This window comes from Hyposmocoma kahamanoa, unplaced genomic scaffold (assembly GCF_003589595.1).
Source record: "Hyposmocoma kahamanoa isolate Upper Pololo Valley unplaced genomic scaffold, ASM358959v1 62, whole genome shotgun sequence".
Classification (NCBI taxonomy): domain Eukaryota; kingdom Metazoa; phylum Arthropoda; class Insecta; order Lepidoptera; family Cosmopterigidae; genus Hyposmocoma; species Hyposmocoma kahamanoa.
This window is the reverse complement of record NW_020653850.1, coordinates 18,397,931-18,423,755: the sequence shown is the minus strand read 5'-3', so window position 1 is coordinate 18,423,755 and position 25,825 is coordinate 18,397,931. Positions and strand designations below refer to the sequence as shown.

The window sequence follows — 25,825 nt, the reverse complement described above, 5'->3', positions numbered from 1 at the left end:
GCTATAACTGAAAATTGGACTTAAACTAAGGTAATTTTTTTCTTTTTATGATACCAAGTGACGGGACGAACAAGTCGTGCGCCTGGTGATGTGACACACCTGTCCATAGCAGTTCCAGTGTCACTCAGAACTTAAATTGCAAAGATCTGAGGGGCACTGCCACTACGCCCGTCATCTTGAGAGATAAGTTGACAAGTCTTACATGACTAATTTCACCAGTATCCTAATAATATTATAAATAATAATAATTAACTTACTTAGCCTTCCCCTGTTTAGTCTCTGTCCGTTGCATCTCAGAGACTATAGAGTTGATACTAGTCTCGGTTTTATTAAGTTCCTGTCTTAAAGTACTCAATTCCTGTTCCAATGAAGTTATTTGGTCCATGAGCTCTGAGCGTGTTTTCTGCATTTCAAGGCGAGATCGTGATTGGTTGAAATAGCCGCCGGTCAGGGAGCCTTTTGATGACACCTGTAATATGGTTTCTTTTATGTATTTGTAATATTTTTTACAAACAGTTTAGCGGTCTGCGGGGCGTGAGCGGGGGCAGGAATGCATTCTTTAAACGTGGACACTGCTCTTACCGTAAGAAGATTGATCGGTAAGTTTTTTAAATTACTTATTAATACGAAATCAACCTAAACTTCTTTACCAAATTCATAGATTTGTATATTTAGGAAAGAGTAAACAATGTAATCTGAGGGTCGATAACTGTAAGAGAGCCGATTTTGATGTGCTGGGGGTTTGTACGCGATATACGAGGCACACCTCTGCGGTTCCTCGACATAGCACAATGTAGTGTTATGAACATTTTTATCATGGTTCAGTGTCTTTCTACACGCTTATATGTATACCTATAAATTAAGTATCTTTTGTCGTCCCTCAATAACTACATTGAGAATATTTGAACCAGCTACGTAGGTATTACAGTCTAGTCTAAATCCAAAACTACAAAGTGGCGACAGCAGCTCGTCAATGTAAAACAAATTAGTTACAAAAATAGCTATTTGGTGCTCGTCGCCACATCTGGTGTACCAATAAATACTAAATACCCGACTAAGCAGTCTTTTTTTTAATAATATCAAGTGACGGTCCTGCACCTGATGGTAAGCTACACGCCTGTCCATAACAATTACAGTGTCACTCAGAAGCTTTCAATCGCACAGATCTGAGGGGCACTGCCACTACGCCCGTCACTCTGCGACATAAGTTGACAAGTACTATATGCCTGTAATTTCACCAACACCCTTACCCTTCAAAACCGATACACAGTAATGCTGACATTAATGCTTGGCGGCAGAAATAGGAAAGGTCTTGAATCGTGATTAGGAGTTCCTTTGAGTAGTTGATCCATGCTTCTTACCGACTTTTCAAAATGTTCATTCTGTTTGACAAAATCACAATCTACGCCCCGGTGATGCGCTTGACGTGTAACATTTAAAATAAGTTTCTATAGGCTACGCAACAGATTTCAAACGTCGATTACTATGAAAGTAAATAATATCTGGCGTATGAGATCATTGATTTATCAACTAATTATGAATGTGTGTGTATTAAAAAAAAATACCTGGTCTCCTTCCAAAGTGACACAATCGAGATGGAACTGCTTGCCTAGTTCCGTGGCACATTCCAAGTTACGACAGATGAGTGTCTTGCCGAATATGTACTTCATAGCTTTCGCGTACTTTGCATCGTATTTCAGCTTCTGTACCATAGCTATGGCATTCTGTAATGAAAATAAAATTGGTATGAATGTATCGCACTCTTCATGGAAGAATGGCATAGGTGGAATTACGTCAAAAACGTTTATTGCTCCATTAGATACAGAAAAATATAAGCCACATCCTCTCCAATTCTTGTAATTCTATTGACTAATATTGAAGAGTAACAAGAATTGGAAACGATGTGGGTTATATTTTTCTGTATCTAATGGAGCAATAAACATGTTTGAAGTAACTCCACTTACTGCCATTCTTCCGTGAGTGGTGCGTTATCAATGCCGTCGACTTAATTTAGCAAGATAAGTGGTCTCAAGGCGAATATATTTACTTCAGTTGTCAATGCAAGTACCACGAATGCGCAATAGATGTGTTATATAAAGTAATAGGCCACGTCTCGAACTCGAAGAGAACTCGAATGTGTAGTGTCCTTTGAAAAGGATATACGGATGACGGTCTCTCACAATGGTTAGAGGTGAGTTAAGGATTTCTAGTGTCACCGCAGTTCAACGAACGTGAAGTATTTTTTGAGACAATACGAAAATAAACTGTAAGGAAATAAACTTATAACTTTGTTCGACCAAACGGTCTTCTTCTATTGTTAATAGACTGTAACAATGTATACAAGCAAAAAAGCCGGTTCAAACTTTTAAGTGGCCTCGCTGCCGGTGGTCTAAAATGGCGTCTCGCCATCGAAGCTATAATATATACATTGCGGCGTGTACAATCGGTGTCTCAAGTATCTAATTTATGTCCCAGACATTTTTATGTGAGGAATAGTTATAGTGATGTTGAGTGGCAATGAGTGGTAATTTGTACTATTATGTTGACAACTTTAATGGAGGCGCAAGAAAAGTTACAAAATAAATTCATAGCATCAGAACTCCATCTAAGTTTTTATTATTAATTATGACGGATATATTCATGAGGAAACCAGTGATATATGATTTGTGTCGTAAAATCTAAACCTAACCGGAATTCTATGCAATATTCTGATGCAGTTGCAGTCGCTTTAGCACCTAAGGTATATTGTGCAAAAAATATCATTTTTTGTCATTTGATAAGAATTACATTTGTGCAGTATGTTGTTTTGACTGTTTCTTAATTTGCGTTCTCTACATTCTTTAATGTCAAACTGATTGCAAATATAAAAACTATTGGAATGTTTTGTGGTGCCATCTATTGGTGCACTATTGAACTATATTGTCAAGAACTGTCATTGTGAAAACTGTATTAATAAAATTGGAAGTAAATTAATTTGCTTCTCTGTTCCAGTGAAGGTTCATCATCATCATCATTATATCAGCCGGAAGACGTCCACTGCTAAACATGGGTCTCACCCAAAGATTGCCAGACTAACCGGTTGGACGCGACGTGTATCACCAGGTGAAGGTTAAATGGTGTAAAATAATATAACTACTAATAAATCTATTAATAATTAATTGTTAATTTAAAAATGGAACATTTAGAAAAAAAATCCTTCGATCCGGCTGGATTCAAGCGAATATCTTCTAGCAAACCGCGCCAGACGCTATGTCAATTAAGTTTAGTTAGTGCTAGAAAACGTTGGTTCGAATCCAGCAAGACAAGTGTTCGATCTTTGTAATAATAATTTTTAGTGGAGTAATTTCACAAAAAAATAATTGTATATCATGGTGGTGAAACATCCTGACATTCAATAAAAACCTATTTACAATCTCTTAATTATTTAAAACTGTATTAGGTCGACCTCTGAGGGCTGATAACGTGACGTACACTGCAACAATACTTACATTGTCATTAGGATAGACCATATCCCGAACCTGCAGTCTGTTCAACGGCATAAATGTGACCTCTCCAGGCAGGTTCTGTCGGTTCATCTCCTTTAAGATCTTGGTGCCCACTATATCGGATTCTACAATGTGGTGGAACAATCTGTTACCTGCTGTCACCTGTACGATGTAATTTCTTTTAGAACAGAGTATATAAGACAAGACAATATGTAATATAGTAGTGATGCAATGGAAGTGTCGTAACGGAAACAGAAACGAAAACAGATTTCAAAAGTAAATCTTAGCGGAAATGGAAGCGGAAGTGTAAATACTATAAAAAACTCAACGAAATAGTTCTGAACAAGGCGTTTTTAGTTTCATACTTTAAGTGCAATTATTACACAAAAGTACTAAAAAACACGCGCGGTGGGCACGAAGTAAACCGCACTAGCACTTGGGGATCTACTTCCGTTCTTTGTCCGACATCCGTCCAAAACAATTACTATCAATAATTAATACCCGATCAAATTAAAAGAAGCGTGATGCGAATGAAGTTACACACTGGGCATTGCCTTTTGATTTGATCGAGTATTATTTATTTGACAGTAATCGTTTCAGACGGATGTCAGACGGAGAACGGGAATAGACCCAGATACGTCGCAAACGTTGTAAACTTCCGCTTAAAGTTCAGTAATAAATGTTGTGGAAACAGAAATGGAAACACATGTGAAAAAGCGTGCGGAACTTCCGCAGTTACGGAAGCAGAAGGAAAAGTCGGTTACATCACTAGCTCATAGCCTTTTAGTCTTCTGGTTATCACCTCGTGATTTGATTTGAAAGTGCCAGTTGGGCTGCCCACTACCCTGCGTTTAGGTAGTGTTGTGGCTCACCTCAACAGCAGTGTAGATAGTCTTGTCGCAGGTGAAGTTTTCAATAACAGGCCCGTAGTACTGCGTGGCGATCTTGGCCCACTCGCCGCCGCGCTCCTGGAAAGTCTCCAGTACTTTGCGGACACTGTCGCGCCCGTTCAGAATTGGCTGCAAACACATAACATTTCCTTGTAAAGTAGGGTGAAGTTTTCAAAACAAAAAAAACGCAGATCTAAACGCGAGGTCCGTCTACATGATGTCATGTGGATAACTGATATCATCTAGGGGCCACCGCGCATAATTTATATTTATAGTTTTACCACAGCCGTACTTAGTATATTAGTAAATTATTCACCTTTCCTGCCATGGAACGAAGTGCTTGATCAGCTTTAGACAAATCTTCTTTAAGTGATGATAGGTTCTGAGTCAGGGTGGTTTCCTTACGCCACAGTTCACTGTTATGTAAAAACAAATGGTAAACAAAGGCAAATTTGCATACTTTCAAAGGCATTCAAATTCAAATATGTATATTTAGATAGAGAACTAAGCCCATATTTTATTTTATTTTATTTATTTTTATTTTATATTTTATTTAGGGTTTTACTATCGAGCTTGTTATAGCTCATATCCGCCATTTTGATATTATTTCAAAATGTATAGTTGTTTTCTTCAAGTATAAATTCTATTTAAATAGATAGATGGAATGAATACCCATAAAAATGTGACAAAATCGCCAAGGTATTGTGTAGCAGAATAAGTTTTCTTAAAATTGATCATGTAAGTTACTGTATGTAGTTATTGTGCTGTGATGAGCTAGGAAACAAAAAATCCTTAATAATTATGATTTTTTTTTGCTAGTAAGTAAACAATATTTTGATAACTTTTATCATCGCAATCAATTAAGGCAATTTTGTAGCATTTTTTGTTTGTATTTGTATCTATCATTTTTTGTATCTATTTACACAGGGATTATTTGTTACGGTCATTTTTGGGCTAAAAAGTTTATTCATGCTTTTCATTTTGATTGAATATTTTGTAAATGAAGTTCAATTGAGCTGCTGTATTTCATTATTTCAGTTTTAGTTGAATTTATACTGACTTTCTTGTACTCTGCTCCTGATCCTTTTTCTTCTTGCATTCGTAATACTGTTTGTTATGTTCATCAATGGCAATTCTTTGTCGTTCCATCTCCTTGGTAGTTTCTTCAATTTTTTTTTCCAATTCAGTCAGTTTGGCCGCATCGCGTCGAAGATCTTCACGAAGTTTGTTCTCATGGTCTTTTTTGTCTTTTATTTGTTTGTTCAGTGATCTGAAATTATTACAAATTTTATATATAACGTAGTGGTGCTATACAGTATGCTATAGCAGTATAGATATAAATTATATTATAGAATTCCTGGTGAGGCAACAGACACCCGGTTGGAGTTCAGACGTCAAAGGATTTTTTCTTAGTGTTTGTTTGATTTTTGTATCAATAATCATGCGGGTTAAGGATTTCACACGTTTTCCGAGGGTTGTGAAACTTCTTCGACGTGGAGGGAACATCGCGATGTTTTCCTTTTCTTTGTTGTTTTAGTATATATATACATATACTTCACGCCTTTTTCCCATAGTATAAATACCTATATAATTTCTAAATCGAAACAAACGTAACTAGACTTGGGCTATTCGTAAATTTTCATGTTAAGGGTGACGATGACGTTACATTGCAACTGTGGCGAAGAAAAAATTTAAACTTTAAAATTTCACTAGATATTAACTAATTAAGTTACAGCTTATTTAATGCGTTATCAGCAGTGATCGGAATAGTTGAGTTTTCTACCTAAACTTCGAGGAAACGAGACAGAAAATGGAGACGACCTTATGGCAACATTTTATTGTCTATTCAGCATTCCGGAAATTACTTTAGTACATTAAAGATGAAATTACAAGAACATGGGACTTGTCAACTTATGTCTCAGGGTGTCGGGCGCAGTGCCAGTGCCCCTCAGATCTTCGTGATTTAAAACTCTGAGTGGCACTGCCATTGTTAGGGACAGGCGTGTCGATTACCACCAAGCACACGACTTGTTCGTACCGTCACTTAGTATTAAAAAAAAATAATTAACGTTATTTGGGATACACCATATTTTTTGTAAACTTAGCGACGAGTAATTGCAACCATCAATTTTTCGGAATATTCAGGAAAATTTCCGACGAAAAGGAATTGTATGTGTTAAAGATGTAAGTACGAATTATTAACATATGTATTTCAAACATTATTATTATTATTATTATGTTTATTTTAAACTCTCGCCTCTCCCAAGGCCTAAAAGATTTTATTATTATTATTATTATTAGGGTGGCTTCATTCAGGGGCTATGCATCCCCTCATCACCATTCACGACCATTGACTGATCTATTGTGATCACCACTAATTACAGTGCAGAGTGCAAAAAGTGAAGGACTTTCCTGGCTCCGACAGATTTAATGTCCTCTGGTTGTGGCATGTGCCTTCCCAGTACGGAACTTCGTACGCCCATCAAGGCGTAGCATTGGGTGAGTAGATGAACAGGAGTTTCATCCTCCGTGTGGCAGAATCTACATTCTCTATTTTCTCTCTGCCCAATATTTGACATGTGCTTGTTTAAGCAACAATGCCCTGTTAAGGCTCTAGCATCGAGTATATAACCAGAAATAGAGACGAAATGTCATTTAATTTGTTTGAAAACTATTCTGCCATATCATTACTGTGACAACTGCGCTCCGATTGGCTAGCCCGAGTTCGAAACAATTGACGGGTGTCGTCAACTGCTTCACTTCAAATCGACCAGTTAACTTGAGCTTTGCTATAATGGACGAAAATTGCAAAATTACATATTCTAATTTAATTACCGGTGAAATGTAATCCCGTTTATTTTGTAATTAGATGTTTTGCTGTTTCCCACACCACCGAATAGAACAGCACGGCATTGTTAGAGATAATAACTTTATTACAATAAATACAGAATATTTTTTGGAATATACAGAGACATACACACAGGTCTTAATTGGCCTGTCTATATTTCAGTGTAAACGGGAGTTGATATTTATAAGTGCTGTATCGCTAATGTGTTACCAGGAATATATGGCCCTTATTTCGTCTCTATTTCTGGTTATATACTCGATGGGCTCTAGCGAGCATTCTTATGCCATTCTTGTCCAATGACAGAGCTTCTCTACAGTGTTTGGCACTGTAGGCAGATATGTAGGCCTCTGAATACTCAAGACCCCTTGTTCTGTAGCCACACTTCTTGGGAGAGGTGTGTGCTCTCATTTAGCAGAGTGAGTTTTGCCAGGCTGTATGCTATCCCAATGAAGGGTTCGGGTTCAATAAAGGTTTCCCTAACACCAGCCTTTGCCAGTTCATCTGCTGACTCATTACCCTCGATGTCAGCGAGAGTGACCTGGAACTCAGTGCAGCACCACTGTATTACTACAAACATACTGTTGTATTCATTTATGGACATTCCTCTGAAATCCTAAAACTATCGTATCGACTCTAGAAACTTTGGGTAAAACCCGTGCGGGTTGTTTGGGTTTTTTACTACCCGTCTCTGTGCCTTATAGGTTTAAACACAAGTTTATCCTAAGATCGGACAATAAACCACACAGATACATACTTAATATTATCCTACTCACTTCAATTCCTTTTCAATCCATCGGTCTCGGTCCTGTTTAGAAGTGAACTGCGTACCACGACCTTGCTTCGCATACAACTCCTGTCTCTTTTGTTGGTTTAGAGCTAGGGCTCTGGTGCACTCTTCTTCACGGGCCTTCATCTCTTCGTATTTCGGCTTTAGTTCTTCAAGATCGCGTTCCTTTTCTGCGATTTGTTGACGTAGTCGTTCCAATTCAGCTTCTGCACGTTCCTGTTATAGACTGGGTTGTTAAAGATAGTAGAGTAAGAAGAAGAATAAGAAAACTTTATGTGTTTTATTGTGTTGAGACACACATAAATGAGCTTGAAAACTACAATACTATAACATTATAAACTTAAAACTATAGCATAATACGACAAATAGTCAAAGAAAAGTAATTTGCATACAAATGCAATTTACTTTTCATATATAATAATACAATAATATAATAATAAAAATAAGTGAGTGTCTCTGCGCACGCAAACAGAACTTGCTCAGCGTTTAGCTACGGGCAGGAAATCCTACTTGAAGCCTTGGTTTTCAGCAAGCCCGATTGAGTGATGCACGGACTCGAGTGCAAACAATGCATACATATACATAACGTATGTGTGTTGGTATGTGCTAAAATAATGACACTAAATATATCATGAATAAATAAATAAATAAAATGGCATACGTGTAAACTAATTAAATTACTTTACTAATAGATATTTACATTATGACATTTAGACACGTAATAAATAGTGTAGTAAAATATAATGATAAAAAAATAAATGTTTCGAATCTTTAAAAAGTACATTTTAGCCTCCATGGTTTGCCGGACTCTAGACCAATTAATAATAATAACTGTGCTGGTCAACCACACCAATCACCTGGTCTCAAACTTAACTACCCAACTAGGGAATTCCCTGAACTATGAGTACAAGAGCAACGAAATTCATTCCGGGGCACTATCCAAAACACCCATCGTAGAACCAATTTAGAAAACGTCCTTCGGGACCTCCTCGTCCAGTGTCCACAGTGCACACCGTTGCGCTACCGCTGTCGTCATTTAATTATCACGTATTATAGTTAACGACACAATAAATTCAAGTCTTTTCTGCAAATCGCTGGTAAAGTTTTTTCAAGAATGCCATCCATACCTTAGACTTGTTGTCCCCATCGACGTCATCCGTCAAATCCTTGATAGCAAGCTCAAGTTTGGTTTTTTCTCTAAGCAATTGTTGTTGTTCTGTCGACAATATGTCTTTCTCTTCACGTGCTGCCGCTACGTCCTTCCGAGCTTCTTTTAGTTTCCTGTAATAGTAATAATTAACGTCTATTATTATATACGTACACTCAAATTTACGCACATTAACATGCATTATCATTATTAACGACCGTGTTTACAAAAAACTACGCATCTATAGTAATTCATTGTCGTAATAACATGCTGACTTCTGAAGTTTGAATAACATCAAAGGTATATGAATTTTCGGCTTTAGTTAAGATTTCTTCCGTTTGATTCTATAACAATAATAATGTACCAGACGGTCGCATAGATTATCTGGTCTCAAATTAGGGAATTCCCTGTACTGTGAGCATCAGAGTAACGTAATTCATTTCAGGGAAATTTTGAAAGAATGAATATTATTTACAGAATTCTTATGATAACATTTTTTACGGTATGAAAGCAGGTAACTGATGGTACACGTGATGAAATGTGATTACCGCCAAATACATTTTAGCTAGCTAGTAGCAGTAGAGCTCCTTGTTCGTCCAGGAAAGTACTGCTGTCTTACCTATTTCTGCCGCCAAGCAGTAATGAAAGCATTACCGTGTTCCGGTGTTGAAGGGTAAAGGTGCTTATAAAATTACAGGCACATGGGACTTGTCAACTTGTCTCAGGGTGACGGGCGCAGTGGCAGTGCCCTTCAGATCTTTGCGATTTAAAGCTCTGAGTGGCACTGTAACTGTTACGTTCGTCCCGGCACTTGTTATTATAAAAAAAAACTGCGATCCAAAGTAAGTATCCTTAAAATCGCATTTGCTTTGCCAGCTATGGGACATAAGATCTAATGGCTCCTGTGTCTGCCATTACGGTCATTATTTGTAATAATACTGTTGTTATACATAGAAGTTACCTGTTAGCTTCTCGGACGTGGTCCTGCGCTTCACGCACCATATCGGCGTATTGCTGTTGTTCCTTCCCACTGTTTGTACGGAGCTTTTCCAACTGTAACATTATACGGGGTATAACTCACAGTCCATCATGTTCAAATACAAATAGGGTGTTTTATATGTTTACATGGCATCGAAGGGTTCATATAGAACCTTCGAACACGTACATTGTCTCAAAGTTTTGCTTTGAACATTAAAGTAACTGTTAGTGTGTGATTCAAAATACTTCTATCAACGTTCATAAGGTATATTTTGTAGAATATTTTATACAAATATTTTCTACTCGTGACCGCCACTGTATATTTTGCTATACACACGACAACTGCTATTATACACTTGTGGTAGAGTCGGTTCGTGCTAGGTAATGAACCAGTAGGACAGGCACGACAAGGCGCGACTTGCGCGAGAGCGAGATAAAGCGCGAGATACTGCTACTCTCGCATAGAGCTCTTACGCTTTATGTCGCAAGTTGCGCCCTGCCGTGCTAGTCCTATAGGTCCCCAATTATCATGCAATAGATAAAATTTCACAGTAAACAATTTATTAAAAAATATGATTGACACAATCGCACGCAGTTCTTGGTGTTCTCAGAATCTGACGGCAATGTGTCAACCTTCAGCGTTCGACATGCCACCCGTGGTTGGGGAGACAGTAGGGATCAGGATGTCGCTAGTGGGATGCATGAATGAGTGAAGGAATTCTTTATAGCACATTAAAATTACAATGACAACACATAACAGTAACGTAAATATCACAGAGTAAGCTAATGTACAACAGGCGGCCTTAATGCTAAGGAGCAATTTCTTCCAGGCATCCTTAGGATAGAAATTTAAGAGTTGGAAAGGGGGGGAAAAACTAAAGAATATTAATGAAAGTGTTTTAAATAAATATACTACTCATCGATATTGGGAATGTTGTACGAAACCGAGACAAATGACAACTCAATTCATTTGTTATGGCAAAATGTTAACTTAAAATTCCCTTATGACAAAGACATTATTTTAACGTAGAAATGACTGATGTTATATTCAGTCATTTCAATCAATACACACTTGACTGATCTTGATTTATGACACAATTTCTCAACAGCTGAAAACACAACGCGCGCTAAGAGATTTTGTTTTATTCTAAGTACTATAGAACAATTTTCAACATACCGGAAATGAAACTATTTTTCCGGATTCAAATCAACATACCGTTTCTATTCTATGCTGCTAATTGAAAATGTACTTGCAAAAATAGCGGTTCGGAGAAAAACGCGAAACATATTTTTATATATCTAACCAACTACTCTACTTAGATATCTAAGAATATGTTTCTCGTGTTTTTCTCCAAACCGAAAAAAAAAATTTTAGGACAATAGATATTTTCAGTGACATTTTTTGTAGACATTGAGGATATGACATTACATTTAAATCGAGGCAATGTCCTAGAGTACGAGAATTGGTACCCAGGAATCTTGTGCGTTTTAGCCATGGATACTACATTAATGCATAACAGCTTTTGAATCACTAATATTAACCGAGTTACCTCTTCAAGCTTGCGTTTATTCTCGCGATGTTCAGTATCGTGTATGATGAACTCGAGCACACGCCGTGAACGGTCCCATTTCTGGTACTCTTTCAGTTCCTCCTTCTCTTCTTCCAGGGTCTTCAGACGCTCCTCGATGGTCTGAAGGAACTCATTAATTTTTTCCACCTGCAAGAAAAATTCGTAACTTTATGACCATGTAATATGTATAAGGAAACTCAAGGTTGTTTTATTGTACGAATTGTCTATCAATGATTAAATATTAGACTACACACATAAAAAGGACAAACAAAATTGATATAACTACAAAGAAATGAAAATGCAATAATGACTGTGTCACAAAGCTGTAGGATTCATAACAAAGAATCAAATTACATATGAGAACTATAATATAATATCACAGTAATTAACTATTAAATTCATTTATAAAATCTTTTGTTTTCTGCATTTCTAAGGACAGTGTATGAAGTTCTTTGTTTGTGTTATGCAGCTGTCTCTCTCGTCAGTTTGGCGTTTAAGGGTGAATTACACTTTCCGAATTTCAATGGCGCTTTTTGAGTGATTTTTGTAAAACCCTTTTTTCTTTTGGTTTTAAGATTCTTAAATATGCTCAGCAGTCATGTAATAACATAAAAGTTATTGAAAGGGACACATTTTTGGAGGTTATCTGAAAACGACCCTTAAAGTGAAATATTCGAAACTCATTCTCATTCTTTATCTTCAGTAAAAAAAAACCATATTTGTGTTCATTTTTTGCCAATTTTTCAATGTTGTTAATGTTATATTTATCCTCCTTTTCCAAATTGTTTAGTTTAGTAATTTATACAAATTGATCACCAACTTTAAATGGCTACAGCTTGATAGGCTAGAGATTGTTCTAAATACAATACAGCAGGCAAGTTGGTGATCACAACAGTCGTTACTTATAATTAATCTGCCGCCTTTTTACTGGATTTTTCCCTAAGTTACCCTATTGAATAAAAAACCACCCATTCTATTTGTAATAAGATACAATATTAGTATAAAATTGAGTTGGTAAGTTAAAAATGTATAGTGATATGGAATAGGAGGATATTAGTACAACAATAAAACCAATTTATAGAATGAATGTGGATGGTAATCGAAATTAATTAGATTAAACAGGTGTATATAAAATATCGAGTATATAACCAGAAATAGAGACAAAATGTCATTTAATTTGTTTGAAAACTATTCTGCCATATCATAACGGTGACAACTGCGTTCCGATTGGCCAGCCCGAATTCGAAACAATTGACGGGTGTCCTCAATTGTTTCACTTCAAAATGACCAGTTTAACTTGAGCTTTGCTATAATGATTTTTTTCCCGCACCACCGAACAGAACAGCCCCCCATAGTAGAGATGTTATCTTTATTACAATAAATACAGAATATTTTTTGAATATACGGACGTATGTTACATACACACAGGTTAGTTGTTGGCGCTGTACTATTTCAGCCTTCCAATTTGTGATTTCAACGCAAACGAGAGTTGATATTTATAGGTGATATCAGTACCATTGACTGGTGAGTTGCTAGTGATGGATGGCCCTTATTGCATCTCTATTTCTGGTTATACACTCGATGAAATTACTGACACAAGCATAGGAAGGGCAAGAGATAAGTCAAGAGTCGGAAATTCAGTATGTGCCTGCCTTAGTCATATAAAAATGTATAATAAATATTCTCCATTACCTTGCCAACAGTTTCCTTGAGGATAGTAACTGATTCCTCTCTGCGTTCATCATAAACTCTGGTACCTGCCACTTCCCGAAGCAGCTTGAGTCTGTGAGAGTCAGGAGCTACTGCCATTTGGTTAATCTATGGATTATCAAAAAACGCGTGACTTATTTTCTTCAAACCATAACTTTCACATTAGTTTATTTTGTTATTTCTTACTCTCCCACCGTTAGTTGAAAGGACGTCAATACTCAAAACAATGTTCAAAGAAAGTACTTAAAAAACCTACTTTACTCTTGCGGTAGCTTCATAATATGTTATCAATTTAGAATAAAATAAGAATAGTGACAATGGGTCTTTTTTACTGATCACAACAATACACGTAATAAATCTTTTGAAAAAATGTCACATGCGCCGTTTCAACTAACGGCGGCAGTCTTGTGTACCAAAGGACAATGGCAAACTACCATATAAATGTTTGTTGACATAATTTGTATGCATCTGTTTATGAAAAATATGTGAAAATATAGAGTTGTAATTCCTGAACAAATTTTATTTTGGGTTTACTATTCTGAGAAGTCTGGAATTTAAGATATTCCAGTTTGAAGTTTTGGTAGTTGTGTTACATGCTTGATTAAAATATATTCTGTGTATTATTATATCAAAATAAACTACAGAAGCCTTAAACAGAGTTAATAAAAGCTGAATGGTGCCGTGGGTTTGTGACGTTACGAAAGTTCAGAGGAAATTATTTTGTATTGAAAAGGCATGAAGTTATGCCATAACAAAAAACCGAGTTAATTAATAACATACCACAGACTATTGCACTGGTAACTTGGAAACAATTTTTTTTTTTTGTGAAAAATGCCATCTATCCCTGATTTCGGGAACTGTTTTGTCAGTTTTACCATTTGCTCGCGTGGTATTTTGGAGAAGAAATTATCGACTTTATTTTTTGTAATGAAGTAGTTAATCTTTAATTAGCTCATTACAAATCAGTTTAATCAATACATTTGATATTATGTCAAAGTCAAAGTCAAAGATTATTTATTCCATAGGTAAAATAAATTTACACTTGAAAACATTGACTTACAAATAAATGGACGACGGGTCTAATACAAAAACCACGAAAAAAATGTCCCAAGTCAACCTATTCGAAATTTAAATTGTAATGTCATCGCAGTATCGCGCTGTCAATAGAACAAATGAAGACTAAAGCGGAGTGTCGCGCTCTGTATACGATTTTAGCGCCTTACAAGTGCGGACACTTTTTAGCGCGGACCCGACGTCCATATAATTGTAAGTCAATGCTTGAAAACGTCACATTTAAGAAGAACGAGCAAGAAACTCTAGGGATTGCTCTTTTCAAATAAACTTAAATGCTATGGAATACACTTTGAATCAAATTTGTGTGGATTCTGGAGCCATGTCGTCTTTCCATACATCTTTATCTAACACGTAGTCTTCAATTTTGTAATATGATTTTTCGATCAAAATATTTTTAATGTAGTTTTTAAACTTAGGAAATGATAAACTTAATATATGCTCCGGAATCTTATTGTAAAAACGTATACAGTTCCCCATAAAACAGTTGTTTACCTTGGTTAAACGAAATCGTGGTACCATGAGTACGTGAACTAAACGTGGACCATATCCACATGTAGCTTATTGAGATTCCTTTTTTGGTGGCTAGATGTCGCTCAACATCAAGAAACTAAGAAACTGATAGTTGTATGGTTGTAGATATCAGTCCAGTTACATATTAATTAGTCATTAGAGTTGCTTTTAAATATAATTTTATTTCCAGACTTAGATAGGCCGCTATTATAATTTGAAAAACTTAATGAATTTATTTTATTCAAACTTGTAATTAAGACATTTGAAGACGCTAACGAATTCTATTAACTACGATTTTGCCATTGTTCTTTGATTTTTTGTTATAGGTATATGGAAGCTTTAAACTGGACTTTTCCGTAATTTACATATCTCCACTTTTCTTTAGCTGCATTTAGAATATGTTCAATTTATTGTCAATAAGATACAGACATTTTCAGTGTTTAAAATAACGATGTAACAACATTATGATACAATTATTAATACAAAAATCGAACACAAAGAGAAATTTTCTTTCGCGAAAAGCGACATCAATGTCAACTTGCAGTAGCTGTAATGGTACCAGCTGAGTGACAAGGTTCGTAAATCTCTCACAAGATATCACTTACAGCATTGAAAGACAAAAAAACGCAGTGCAAACATCTTTAACAAGACACATAGAAGAATTGCTAACTTGACACATAGTTCAGTTGACAGAGCAATGCTATGGTACAGTGAGGTCATTGGTTCAAGTCTTGTCAAGTCAAAGAAGTTTTTGTATGTGTTTGATATTTGTATTAATAATTATAACAAAATAGTGAAGTTATTTCATAAAAATATATGAATGTCATGGTGGCAAAAAACTTATGAAACTCAAAGTCAATAAAATATTATAAGTTGTCTTTGTGTACCAAGTATTCTTGTTTTGTTTAAACCGTCTTTTGAATGAATTTGAGTGTTTTTTAAGTTAGGTGATTATTGTAGAAACACATCAAATTATAATCTGATAGAATAATCTTTTTCCTACTAATATTTCTATAAATTGCAATAATGTTCAGTGGCAATTTACAGACGTGAAGAGTATAGCGCAATACGTATAACATTATTAATGTGTAAAAAATAAAAATATGGTAAATAACTTTGACACAAATGAGATGATAATTTAAACTAGTACGAAAATTTATACTCACTTTACCCTGCTTCACAATGTAGTACGGGTTCGAGTTGGACAGACCAGCACTCTCCAGCAAATTGAGTACTTCAGATCTCGGTACTACTTTCTTGTTCAGGAAAAACTGATCTTTCTTAGAGCCAATGACTCGGCGCAAGAATATCTCATCTTTTTCAATCTGAAGGAAATGTAATAAGAAGTCAATAGCTTAGAAACATTGATCTTTTTTTTTATACGAACAAATGGACGTCGGGTCTAATACAAAAATCACGAAAAAAAATGTCCGAAGTTAACCTATACAAACATAGTGACATGTAACAAAATTAAAAAAAAAAAATTTAATTTAAATTGTAATGTCATTGCAGTGCTGCCTAACTTTGCTTGCAACAATTTAACGGCCCCAAAAAACACCATATTCAGCTTCTACTGTAAATTTAACAAAACGCATCATGTTTAGTTACAACTGAAAATTACTTGAACACAAGAGTAATGGAGTAGCCTTTATCGTAAATATTATTTAATTTTTATATATATTATTATGTCGAATTTTGTACAAATTCACTTAAACATAATAAAGAGTTGGGCAGATACATACATACAAATATTACTACAAATGTGAAAGCGTGTACTATAAGAAATGTACCAATATTCCAACTAAATGTGAACTCAAATATCCGTAATTCCGAAAACCGACTTATAATAAAACCATTACGCTTTCGAGTTATTTTGATGCTTTTCACAAAGACAAAATTAGCTTTTGTTTTGTAATCTTCCTAAAAAAATACATTTGACATTATGAAAATTTGAGCTAACATTTTTTCAGTCAAAGGTATTTTCTAACTTCTGATAAGTAAAAAATAATAAATAAAATAAGATGAAAATCAAAGTTTCATTGTTCTAAATATTTCAATTGCTTGTGGTTCAAACAATTGAAAATGACCAAGAAGTTTATGTAAGCTTCTTGAATTCTTAACGGGTATCTGTCTATCTTTTGCGCATGCAATGTGTAGAAAAAGGACAGTAAGCTATTTGATTATTTTGTGTGCTTTTGTAACTAACCGATTTCAAAAAAGGAGGAGGTTCTCAATCCGACTGTATGTTTTGTTTTATGTATGTTACGCGATAATTCTGGTATTTGTGAACCGATTTCCATGATTCTTTTTTTGTTGGAAAGAGGGTACCTCCATAGTGGTCCCATTTCATTTTGAAGAAAAGCATCCACCTCTTAGGGTGGCTGATCATGCATGAACATTCATTTTTATAAATAGCGCCAAAATTTTACTTAAGCGGCAATTATTTTTATGGTTGGTTTTGCTATTCTCCAATTCAAGGCGTTTTTCTTTCTCAATATACTTACTACTACTAAGTAGTGAGAACAGATTTTTATTATCTCCTGTGTTTAGTTCTGTATAATGGTATACTAGGGGATGTTGCAATAAAACTTAGCAAATAGATGTAATTCCACATACTTTTCAGGTTGGTTTTTTTAGTCCTCTGTACTGAGATCATTTATATTTAAAAAACCTGTTTTTACAGTTTACTGCAGTAATTTTTACAAGTTATTATTATTGGTACTGCGTGATTGACAACCGCTCTATCAGTTGAATAAACGAAAACTGTTGTGTGATTGACACTCTGAATGCGATTCTAATGCCCTACAGGTGCGGACACTTTTTAGCGCGAACCCGACGTCCATTTATTGGTAGGTCAATACTTAGAAGTACAATATTTGAAAGCTCAGTACTAAGTGACATCTAGAGAACTTTTTTGCAGTTAGTACCTGACTTCAATTATTTATTTATTCACTAGATGCACAAAAACGTTTACATTCAATGGTACTTATGATTATCAAGAATAAATATTGCTTCACTATTCAAAATGGTAATTCAGAATTCTAACCTGAAATTAAATTGACTTTAAAACTTACAGGTATTCTGTTGTCAGAATTGTCAAAGATGATCTCCACAAAGGCTGATATGACCCTCGGGCCCGTGCCTTCGTGGAGGAGCGCAAGTCGCTGCTCAGGGCGCAGATGAGAGAACTCATCACTCAGTACAAATTGTATAGCTGAAAAATATAATTCAAATTTGAAGTATGATGATATTTTATCACCTGTCACTAGTCTAATAAAATTAAAGATATGGATAGAAATCGTATTAGTCTCGCGAACAGTAAAGAGGTCAAACTTTCCTACCGCCTGTCTTAAATAAAAGTAGACTCTTACCGTGAAAGAAGTTACTTTTTCCGGAACCGTTTCGTCCGACGACTACATTGTGCCGTTTGTCGAAAGGTTCTACTACAATTTGTTCACGGTAACTCTTAAATCCCTGAATGATGACCTGTAAACAATAACAACGCGAAGCATGACGCCACTTGTAATTTACACACTAATTACTCACTTAGCTTATTATTTAACACGCACAACGAAGTAAAATCAATTGTAATCACAAAATTACCTGTTTTATATGCATTTTGGCCGTTTCTTTTTGAAGAAAAAGCTAAAACAGTTTATATGAAACGTTGACCGCCATTTCTTGACAATAGGAAATGTCAATGTCAATTGTTCATTTTTTTAAATGCGTAAGACCAATATGAAGCACATGTTCGTAATATGTGCAGCGAAGTGTGCACAGGTACAAAATAATTTTAAAAATAAAATATAATAACTCCAATGGTGACTTAAAATATTTTCAAATAAACTTTTGGATGAAATTGAATACTGGTAAAAAGTTCACATACTTCGCATAGCCCTGTCATAATAATTATGTTAACGATTAGACGTAATACGCCTGTTATAAAAAATATTACATTTGCTATCTCGTTTTTTGTAGTATTTCCTGCAGGCGTTTAAGTAAAATATTGAATGGTTACAGCTACATCGTTTCCAAGGTCAGTATTCTGACTAACAAATAGAACGAAGAACGTTATTTCTTGAGACTAAAAGAAATAACCGGTGCAAATGTGTTTATTTATACCATAGAATTGCCGAAATATTATGAGTTTTGGCCAAATTTATTTTTGAAAATATTGGTCAAATTACTTCTATTTAGTTTTCTTTTATCAATGAAAACTGTTAAGGAAACAACCTGTGGCTATAATAACCTTGCCAATTACTTACCTATCATTAACATCGGTACGCGTGTATATTATTACATGGAAACCGTAAATTGCCTGAACCCTTTCTATGAGAGCGCATCACGTGGACTTTGAATGGCAAATTTATCGTATGCGACAGTACGACATGCGAAGTCGAACTTAACACGACGTATGATACTGTAAATATTTAAGTAGCTCGAAGCAAAATGAATTGAACGATATAAACACATTGAACTTGTTTGGCTTACTGTTAATACTTATCTCAAACATCAAAGACAATTGCTGCATTAAACAATTGAACTTTATTACCAGTAACGGGCCAGTTGTCCCGGTATCGGACTATTAACTTTTTCAATAAAATAATAATTTTATTATTAACAACTATTTCATACTAAAAACATTGTCTATCGATAAACACAATCATATAAAAGAAAGTAAAACTTAATTAATGTGTGAAAATGGTGACGATTGTTACAAAGGAGGAATTTAGTGATGTGTTCAGGGAACTTGATGATTTTGGCAGGTTTCAAATTGTTCAATATTTTTTAATATGCATGCCCTTGCTGACTACGACTATGTCTCTTGTCAATTATGTGTTTGTTGCTGAAGACATTAATTACAGGTGAGTAAAATCTTTTTAAATTAATAGCTATTCGATGTCGTCTGTAAAAGCGATTCTAATTGTATTAAAACCATTATTTTCTTCTCTTCACAAGGTGAACACATATATAAAAGTTAAAGTAGGGTATACAGTTGTAGTAGATTTGAAAGTTCCAGTTTCGGAGTTATTCGCGTCATACTGAACAGGTAAATAAAACACGATTCAGAAAATCTCTGAAACGGTAAAACTTAATTCCAAATCGACGCGTCCCAAGGGAGTAGTAGTAACCCATAAAAGTAACATTTCGAGAAACAGATATTTAAACTTTTGATATCGGTTTGTGCGTTTCATACAAATATTAAGTAAGTGATTTTGTTCTATAAGTGTCTGTCTATATTTCGCAATAATTAACATCAATCAGAAAGCCGTATTTCTGGAGAAAAACGTGAAAATCTATTGTTACGACCCTTTGTAACTCATGCAAATGTCGTAACTTGAGAATACGACTGTATGTGTGGTCTAAACTTTAATTATAATTTTAAACAAGGTGTCGTATGTAAACATACTGCTTTTTATGACGTTACATTTGACTCATATTACGGGGTCATATTATTCAAGTATTAATTATGAAACCAAAAATAATCTTTATGACAATAAAAATAAGTTTCGAAATGAAAAACATTTATTGTTTAACTGAAAAAGAAACACAATCAGTGTTCTCAGTTGTAATTTAAATCTAATGTGTAAACATGAGATCACATTAATTATTATTATATAAGAGTTAAGTCCAGTAGCAAAAACAACCTTTTGGTTTTTTGGCACTAGTTCTAAGATAATAAAATTATAAATAAATGTTAGTACTGATTCTCAAAAAAAAAAAACGAAAAAGTTGTTTTTGCTGTTGGAATTATAGCAGTAGAACTCCTTGTGAAAGAGTTCGTCCAAGGAAGTACTGCCACCTTACCTATTTCTGCCGCCACGCAGTAATGTTAGCATTACTGCGATCCGATTTTGAAGGGTAAGTGTGCTGGTGAATTACAGGCACATGGGACTTTTGAACTTATATGTCAGGGTGATGGGCGCTGTGGCAGTGCCCCCCAAATCTTTGCAATTTAAAGCTCTGAGTGGCACTGCGACTGTTATGTGACAGGCGTGTCGCTTACCATCAGGCGCACGACTTGTTCATTCCACACTTAGTATCATAAAAAAGTTACAATTAATAAGAACTAATATGATTAATATGACTTGGACTCAAATTATAACGTCGATAAATGATGGTGTTTCTTACCAAAAACATTTGATGGCTACACTTAAATTTTTTTTCATGTTAAAAATTGCAATGACTTATTGGTAAGACAACAAAATTATAAATATAGTATTAGTTAAAAAAAAAACAAAAGCTTCTTTTGTTACTTGATTTAGTTTATAATTTATAATAATTAATGTGCTTTTTATCTTTGTAATTTAGACTTAAATTATCACTTAGATCAGTGATTATGTTTCTTACCCAAAAGATTTGGTAGCTACACTTTGATTTTTTGTTTTAAAAATTGCATAGACTGATTAGTGAAATAAGAACGTTATATATGTTAGTACAAGTTAAAAAAACAAAACTTTGTTTGCTACTGGATTGAAGTTACATTTATAATAATTAATCTCATCTTTGTAATTTAGACTTAAGTTAAAACTTAGGACAGTGACTGTGTTTCTTACAAAAAAGATTTGATAGATACATTTTATAATTTTTTTATTTAAAAAATTGCAATGACTAGTACATAATAAAATTATTATTGTATCCTTTTGTTTTTTTTTGTCAAACTTGTACTAACATTTATAATTTGTTTGTTGTCATTACAATTTTTTAAATAATCAAATTAAGTGTACCTCTCAAATATTTTTGGTAAGAAACATAATCACTGTTCTAAGTTATAATTTAAATCTAAATCACAAACATGAGATCACATTACTTATTTTAAATTATAAGTTAAATCCAGTAGTAAAAACAGCTTTTTGATTTATTTTTTTTGGAACTTGTACCAACATTTATAATGTTGCTTACCAATTAGCCATTGCAATTTTTAAAATAAAAAAAAAGTAAAATGTACCTATCAAATCATTTTGGTAAGAAACACAACCACTGATCTAAATTATAATTTAAGTCTAAATTACAAAGTTCACAGTTGTATTTTGCCGAGAAATAATGTCATTGAGCTTTGGATTTCCACGTCGTAGCGGTAGTAAATGACATTGTTCTGAAGATGAGTAACGGCAACTTCTTTAACCTCGATCCATGTCCGTTTAGGGCTACTACAACGAACTTGTGGAACATCTTTAACTACTAATGTGTCCTTTTTGTTTTCAGACAAGTTAATAATTAGTTTGAATTTAGACATCTTAATTTTGTACATAACAAGTGAAGTTGTATTAAATTTTGCCAATTTAGAATCATCTAAATCTATCTTAGTTGCAAAATAATAATTGATAATTAATATAGATTTGCACAATTCCTACGTTTCCACAACACTAAGGGGAAGTGGTGCGTCTATAAATAAAGATAAAAAACGTAAACACCTAATATTTTTATGTAAAAGCCTACCACCACTAATGAGAAACTGTGATTTTTTTGTATTAAAATATTCACATTATTTAGTATTTATTAAAATAATAAATACATAAAAGGTCGAAAAAAAGCTCAGCCCTACATAAAGTCGTATCCTTGATATACGATTGTTTGCAAATGCAAATTTAATTTATTGAACGTAGATAATTGTCGTAACAGCAAGTTCGACGTTTGATTCAATAATTTAAACCAGCAAAAAGTCGTAATTTGTTGGGTTACGACTGTATGTGGCGGATTGTGAAAAAATGTGAATAAAATAAAAACTATAGTAAAATTATTATTACAGGTGTTCAAGAAAATCTTCAATGATTCAAGTATAGTGTAATGTGTACGTACCCTTTCTAAATCCATCCAAACTGTTAAAAGTAAACATTTAATAGAGTTTATATAGGCTAGTCATAAATTAGGATTATTAGGATTTGCATTTAATTACCTTGCAATCAAATGCAAATCTTCGAAAGTTGGACTTTATAATGAATTTTAGTAATAGTAGAGATCTTTGTGAAAGAGTTCGTCCAGAGATGTACTGCCGCCATAGGTACATATTTTTGCCAGCACGCAGTTAGTATCCATTACTGCGTTGCGGTTTTGATAGGTATGCAGTCCTCCTTATCGTATCTAACGTAAATGACATTTGTAGCGAAATTGAGACTAAGGTAGATTAGTGTAGGTAAGATTAAGGTATCTGCAATCAGCGAACCGAATTCTGCTACCCCCTCTCAGCAGTTTTTTTATTCTTATTTAGTTTCAGTTTTATTATTAACCTGTCGCACTCCTAGAAACACACGGTATCCCTAATGATTTTGATGCCTTAGCGTTATCCACCATTCAAAAAACTACTATACCAAAATCGCTAGGGATACTGTGTGTCTCTAAGCCGTTATGTCGAAACGTTTTGTTTCTCGTTTGACAACAGTCGCGTCTAGCCTGTTCCCATGTGTCGTGGACGTTTATTTTATCGTTGAACGACCATCGTGTCTAGTTATTCGCACTAGATCGTGAAAAATCTTCTAAGAATAAAAAAATAATTCTTCTATACTATATAGGACACATAAAAGATATCACGAAAGTATGACATTAAAGATGAAAATAGCTTGGCGTCACCTTATAAATATTTAAGTAGATATCCGTGCCCGCATAATTCTGTGGGTGTCATTTAACCGGTAGCGTTCGTGTTATTGTATTGGAAGAAATTTACTTCATTTAAAGGAGACCGCACACTTATTCGCGTCAAAAGAACCAATCGCGCCGAACGAAACGAAATTTCTATAAGTTTAACACACCGAGCCGCATCGAGTGAGCCGGAAGAATTGCTTACGTAGTACTTCTGAAGTGTTGTCAAAACGTTGACGGCGTTTTAGAAACGTTGAAAAACGTGTTGTTTATTGTGAGTTCTTTATTGATAGATGATGAAGAAAGTGAAATACGTTAGGATTAACGTGGAAAAAATAAACCAAATTCACTACTATATTATATTCATTTATAGTAAAAATGTAAATAAATATATTTATATGTTTATTTCAAACGTGAAAAATACCTACCCCAAAGTGGCAATGAAGGTGAAGGTGGCAGGGAATGCGGGTGCATCGTCCACATTGTCCGCGCCGAATCCGATAACGTCACTCCAATTTGTCGAGGATTCATTGTGTGCCTTTAAAATTCTGCCGTCTATTTAAAATAAAAAACCCGGCCCGAGATTTCAATGATATAAATACAACAAATTCTAAAATCCGATTCTTTCAACTTTTTCGGCGCGTTCGGCGAGGACAAGTATGCGATCACCTTAGAAACCATTTAGGATGAGGGATATATTTTCCTTGCGATGTTAGAAGGAGGTTAACCTTAGCAAAAATTGTTGCTATTAGATAGTGATAGTATTTTATGAACTAATCCATAATGTTCCAAACAGTTGCAAAACGACTTAAATTTTACCCAACATAATACGGCCCAATCACAAGTTTGTTTGATATAATCCATCCTGGATGTTATACTTATACATATTATCAAACAAAAGTGACAATCATTATTTAACTATCGGATGTGTTGTGTAGCGATGCATTGTCGTCGGGAAGTTGTAATGATAGGTAATCTAGAGACAGGATGTGAGTAGTGGCTAGGCGTCAGAAAGAAGAGAGAAAAGAAAGGACTTTATTCGATTACCACAAATTACATAAGAAAGAAAATAAAACACAATGTAAAAATATGAAACAACATTTAAAAAAATATATAAATTATTAACAAATTACGAACAAGACGTGCGCCTGATGGTAAACTACACGCCTGTCCATAACAGTGGCCCCTCAGAGCTTTAAATCGCAAAGATCTGAGGTGCACTGCCTCGGCACCTTTCACACTGAGACATAAATTGAAAAGTCCTATGTGCTTGTAATTTCACCAGCACCCTTACCCTTCAAAACCGGAACGCAATAATGCTTACATTACGGTTTGGCGGCAGAAATAGGTAAGGTGGCAGTACTTCCCTGGGCGAACTCTTTCACAAGGAGCTCTACTGCTACGAAATGCGATGCGATGCGTTCCCAGCACTGATTTTCAGTTAGAAGTCATTATATGAAGGGCGGCTCAAAAGTAATCTCTTTTGACTGTTTCTAATATTAATAATTTGCTATTGGCTACAATCGAGTCTTATTCTGTCGTTTTTTTTTTTTTCAAAATTATAGACATTCTTGTCTATTACGTTTCGTTTTGCATGGATAACATGTAGGAAGAAAAAACAAAATGTGTAAAATTAACTTATTAACTTCTACTTTATGTAACAGATTAATGACTCTTAGGAAATGAAACTATTTTTCCGGTTTTAAATCGCGTATATTTGGTTTTTCAAACTTCAGGGAAGACTGTACCACCTCAGTCAACCGTGATCATGGGACCTGTAAAGGGCCCGAAACGTCGGTTTGTTTGAAAAAACACATATACGCGTTTTAAATCCGGAAAAATAGTTTCATTTCCTATGTGTAACAATCGCGAAAACCTAAGAACTCGATAGATTAATGACCCTTTTTATGAAAATTAATTAAGTGTATTTATATAAAAAAGTAGCTATGATTGTCTTTTATATCTTATTTAGTTGGATTACATTTCAGCTGTCATTCGTATCATGAAACGTATTCCGTAGTTATAATCTAATCTTAAATATTCAACATAATTGAACAGTTGTTAAATCGACTTTAAAAAGGAGGACTTATCAACTCGACTGCATTTTTGTGTGTACGTTACGCGATTTCTTCGACATTTGTGAACCGATTCTTAACTAGTTGAAACGGTACACCAGTAAATAATGGTTCCATTCAAATTTAAAGAAAATATTCACCTCTAATATCCACTTGCACTAATACTAAATCAA

General features: G+C 34.6%; 1 protein-coding gene across 1 annotated transcript in view; it reads right to left on the bottom strand.

The window, feature by feature from the left end:
- Nucleotides 1-18,633, bottom strand: part of LOC113229537 (structural maintenance of chromosomes protein 3) — a 34,548-nt gene extending 15,915 nt beyond the window's left edge. The window contains exons 1-15 of the mRNA XM_026463168.1: nucleotides 18,604-18,633; nucleotides 18,372-18,486; nucleotides 18,075-18,214; nucleotides 16,167-16,325; nucleotides 13,399-13,524; nucleotides 11,686-11,853; nucleotides 10,119-10,210; nucleotides 9,138-9,291; nucleotides 7,997-8,226; nucleotides 5,436-5,645; nucleotides 4,692-4,791; nucleotides 4,358-4,504; nucleotides 3,489-3,647; nucleotides 1,566-1,724; nucleotides 258-469 (exon numbers count right to left, since the gene is read on the bottom strand). Coding sequence (XP_026318953.1) covers nucleotides 258-469; nucleotides 1,566-1,724; nucleotides 3,489-3,647; nucleotides 4,358-4,504; nucleotides 4,692-4,791; nucleotides 5,436-5,645; nucleotides 7,997-8,226; nucleotides 9,138-9,291; nucleotides 10,119-10,210; nucleotides 11,686-11,853; nucleotides 13,399-13,524; nucleotides 16,167-16,325; nucleotides 18,075-18,214; nucleotides 18,372-18,486; nucleotides 18,604-18,618 — 2,186 coding nt within the window. The 5' untranslated portion in view covers nucleotides 18,619-18,633. The remainder of the gene's footprint in view (nucleotides 1-257; nucleotides 470-1,565; nucleotides 1,725-3,488; nucleotides 3,648-4,357; nucleotides 4,505-4,691; nucleotides 4,792-5,435; nucleotides 5,646-7,996; nucleotides 8,227-9,137; nucleotides 9,292-10,118; nucleotides 10,211-11,685; nucleotides 11,854-13,398; nucleotides 13,525-16,166; nucleotides 16,326-18,074; nucleotides 18,215-18,371; nucleotides 18,487-18,603) is intronic.
- Between the last annotated feature and the right edge of the window lie 7,192 nt (nucleotides 18,634-25,825).